Source organism: Gossypium raimondii, chromosome 4, assembly GCF_025698545.1.
Source record: "Gossypium raimondii isolate GPD5lz chromosome 4, ASM2569854v1, whole genome shotgun sequence".
In the NCBI taxonomy this organism is placed as follows: domain Eukaryota; kingdom Viridiplantae; phylum Streptophyta; class Magnoliopsida; order Malvales; family Malvaceae; genus Gossypium; species Gossypium raimondii.
In genome coordinates, this window is record NC_068568.1 from 694,119 (window position 1) to 698,576 (window position 4,458).

General features: G+C 33.8%; 1 protein-coding gene across 1 annotated transcript; it reads right to left on the reverse strand.

Moving 5' to 3' along the window:
• Nucleotides 1-242: 242 nt before the first annotated feature.
• On the reverse strand, nucleotides 243-3,587 carry LOC105779168 (ankyrin repeat-containing protein NPR4). The gene is made up of 5 exons (XM_052629860.1): nucleotides 3,136-3,587; nucleotides 2,494-3,020; nucleotides 723-870; nucleotides 514-648; nucleotides 243-407 (listed from the first exon to the last, which is right to left on the reverse strand). Exons 1-5 carry the CDS (start codon nucleotides 3,433-3,435, stop codon nucleotides 243-245), a joined length of 1,275 nt encoding a protein of 424 aa, XP_052485820.1. The 5' UTR covers nucleotides 3,436-3,587.
• Nucleotides 3,588-4,458: the final 871 nt, after the last annotated feature.

Sequence of the window (4,458 nt, forward strand, 5' to 3'; positions counted from 1 at the left end):
AAACTTAAAATTCTCATATTTTTCAATGATTTGTCAAACTAATTTTTAATTATAACTGAAAATTAAAGTAATGCTTATTCAAAGATGTAACATTCCCTTTTTTTTTTTTTTTTGGCTCCATTCGAGCTGTACTGTTGTCAAAGACGAACAGAACAACAACAAAAATTTCAGTATTACAGCAATCAAAATTAAAACGCATTCCAACTCTAATAAACCTATGAATGCAACAAAACAAAAATTCATCACCAAGCTTTAAACATTTTCACCCGATTATAACCTGCAATTGCCAAGGAAGATGCCATCTCGTTACCTTTCTTATCCGCCAATGAGAATACAACATTTCCGGCCTTTAACATGTCATTTTCAATACCTGCAAAAATTGCTTGAAGAGACCATGGTCTCATTACCTTGTTAGCACACCAAGAAAACACCACCAATGAACCAAGTTCAATAAATAAAGAATCATTAATCTTCCAGTTCATAGCTAAAAAATACTTACAGAGCAATCTTCACCGCACCAATCTCAGCCACATCGGCATCATTTGCTGCTACTGAACCAGAAAATAATGCTCTTGCGACACCCTCCTTATCTCTCAAGACACCTCGACAACCTGCTCTATCTTCTTTAGCAATCCCACACACATTAAACTTTAACCATCCATGTGGAGGAGGCCACCAAAATGAAGTGCGGATGAGATATAAAAAAATCATTGATTATAAACCTGTTTATGATGATGTTTCTCATATTGAAGTGCATTATAAACTTCTTGAGGTGTCATTCCAAAGGCACCTTCCAACTCCATTAAATTTCTGACCGATCCATATGCAATCCCAATACCACCAAGCTTGAAAAGATGACACTCTAAAAGCCTGATAATGAAGTAAATTCAAACCTTTGTTGTCGACTTTTTCACAACAATCTGGACATAAAAGAGAGAATCTTTGAAACTGTTAAAAGATAACCTTGCTTGGCTGCCATAAGAAGGGGTGTCATCCCCCTCTTTTTGTCACTTACATAGGCAGCTGATACATCCCTTTTTAACAGTTCTTCCACGACAAAATTGCAACCTCTGTGTGCAGCATAATCTCAATCTGTTATGATCTGTATAAGTTATGTGTTGTGTTATGCTTTGTATAATATCTATTTATGCATGCATGCCATACGATCTATATTATATGTATGAATGTTAACGTGATTTTACATATGCATTGAGTTGGGTTATGATAAAATAGAGGAAGTGTTATATGACAGTTTTTACCGCAAATATATGGCGACTAGAGCAAATTTCTATATGGAAGCTCAGCTACATATTTATGAGTGGCACACCGCCACATATTGGTGTGATTGGATGGATGAACTCTTGTAGTCCTATTCGGTCATAACGTCTAGACCGGATTTGAGGTATTACATTGTTATTTTTATACTAATCGTAAATAAACACATCACCCATCCAAAGAGATCATTGGTACAAAGAAAGCACCATGGCATGTATAATTCCTTACTTAAACAATTTAGTAAAGCAGAATCTTTAGCAATGCTATTTTTTATGTGTGATTTTTTAACTTTATATTGTTGGTGTGAAATTTTGAATTTTTATTACTTTTATGTAATTATTTTAAATAAAATTTGTGAACTTTAGAACAACACACCATTTAAATCTTATTTAATCTTTAATAAAATAAATTTTATAAATACAGAATCTATTTATATGAAAATTTTAAGTTGTAAATGTAAAACAAATAACCTTAATTAGCTTTTTTCAAGGTGAGGATCTAAGAGAAAAGAAGAGTTAATATATTATTTGATACTTGAATTTCACTTCAAATTTTAATTTAGTATTAAAAGATTATTTTTATAATTTTGTATATGAATTTGGTTTGAATGTTCAATTTTGTACTTAATTTTTTACTTTGATACTTGAGTTTCTTTTTGTCATAGTTAAGTATCCGAGTTTAACTTTAAAAAGTTCAATTTAATACTTGAGCTTCTTCTTTTTTTTTTGTCTCAATTAGAATACCCACGTCTATTTTTTAGAGTAGACCTGTCAAATATTTATTAGGCCTTATGAAACCATTTGGTTTAGATATCAAATTAAATATTGAAGCGAAATTAATTATCAAATTGAACAATAAAACTAACTCAAATACCAAATGGTATATTAACAAAAAAAAAAGTTAAGCTTTGTTAGGTTTCTGAAAATATTTTATTTTCTATTTTTGAAAATTTAAAATCAAGTTTGATAACTAGAAATAAAATTTTGTTTTCAATAATGAAAACTTGAAAAGCATGATTGATATCTATTTTCATGAGAAACAAAAATATATATATATATAGATATATTTTGCGTTATATATTTAATATTTGAAAAACTATTAAAAGGAAATAAAATATTTTTGAATTTATAATAATTGAAACAACATTGTAATAATCCATAAAGTAATATTATCATATTTATATTTTAAATATGTATTGAATGACTCAAAATTACAAACAAAGCTGTCCACTTACAAAGTAAAAAGGCAGGGCATATGAGATATGAAACAATGGCAAGTTCGTGGGAAGGTTTTAAGACCACATAACTACCCGTGCTGAAAGCAATTACCATTGCAAGCGTTGCATAGTTAAGGAGCATAGAAACAGACCAAGTTCGATTTAAAATTATTGCTTCACGCCAAAAAATAAATCGTGTAAAAAGATGATCCAGAACCCCAAAGTAGGTGGTGAGGGCAGAAACAGAGAAAATAAAGGCCATTGCATTTGTTACAACAAATGCTTTAAAGGCTGCCTCTTGAATCAAAATGGGAGTGCCTCGATTTGACCCTTTTTCACTCTCCAAACCACCAGGAACAGTTATTGCTGCTGCAAATGCGACGGTGGCTATAAGTGCTGCAGCTACTAAATGAGCATTTCCTGTCTTCTCCAAACTTTCTATAGAATTATTTCGTACGGTAAAGTGATGAACTGGTTCCTCCGCCACTTGATCATTCTCAATTTCTTCCAACAATTCTTTGATTTGCTTCTGCCATGCCGCCACGTTAGCCCATTGTATTGTAGATTTATTAAATATGTTAATTCAAAATTTTAAATATTAATAAAAACATAGCTATAGAAATGTAATATGTACACACAACTACCTGTTTATGATGATGTTTCTGAGATCGAACTGCATTATCAACATCTTGAGGTGTCATTCCAAAGGCACCTTCCAACTCCATTAGAGTTTTGACTGATCCGTATACAATCTCAATATGACCACTCTTGAAAACAGAATTCCCAAATGGAGAGGGAGAGCCTCTAAAAGCCAGATAATGAAGTACATTCAAACTTTTGTTGTCCACTTTTTCACAACAATCTGGACATAAAGAGAGAATCTTTGAAACTGTTAAAAGATGACCTTGCCTCGCTGCCATAAGAAGGGGTGCCATCCCCCTCATTTTATCACCTATATAGGCAGCTGTTACATCCCTTTTTAACAGTTCTTTCACAACTGACAATCTATTACCAAGGTGTGCAGCATAATGGAGAGGGGTGTGTCCATCTTCATCTCTTTCCTTTGTCAAATTTCCCTTCTTATTTAATATTACCTTTATTGCCTCTAAATCCAAGCAAAAAAAAAAAAAAAAATCAATAGACCTGTTCTCTATTTATTTCAAAAAAAGAAAAAATGGAACTAACTCAACAACATACCTGCATCACCAGCCATAGCTGCTGCATGCAAAGCTGTTCTACCGTGAGGGCCGCCATGAGCAGTTGATTTGAATTTATCTAATAATAGAGTCAACAAGCGCCCAGATCCTCTCCTCCTAGCTGCTATGTAAAGTGGAGTCTCCTGTTTTTTGTTGGCAGAATACGGAAATTCAGGGTCTTCAAACTCCAACAATGCTTTCGCCACTTCAACATTGCCACAACGTGCTGCTTCGTGTAAAGCCATGTTGGATTCCTGATCCGTAATCCTCAGCATCTCCCTCACTGCATTTACTTGATCCATTCCCAGCTTCTCTAAATCTCCATCTCTAGCTTTTGCGCAAAACTTGATTAGAAGTTTCACAATAGCAGAATGTCCATTCCTTGCTGCAACGTGTAAAGGAGTTTGACCTTTAGCATTCGTTTGGAGTAGCAGTGACGGACACTTGCTGAGAATTTGTTCGATAAAATCTGATCTTTTTTCTCTTTTTATCATAGTAATGAAAAAACTCATAACCGGATCGCATGAGTGAAATCTGTTTAAAAGCCAGGCGGCAGTCTCCTGGGTTGCCAAGTTAACATGGAGGACGTTGTCATGGTTTGGGGTCTTTAGCGACTCAAGTTGAAGTCCCTGCTTATTATTGAATACTTCAATGTTGCCTTCTGCTGCTGCCTTATAGAGCGAAGCATCCATGTGACTGATGTTCTCTTCAGGCTCCTGAGGTCCCATTTTTGTTGATCTATTTCTACCTGGATATAACACCAAACAAAAT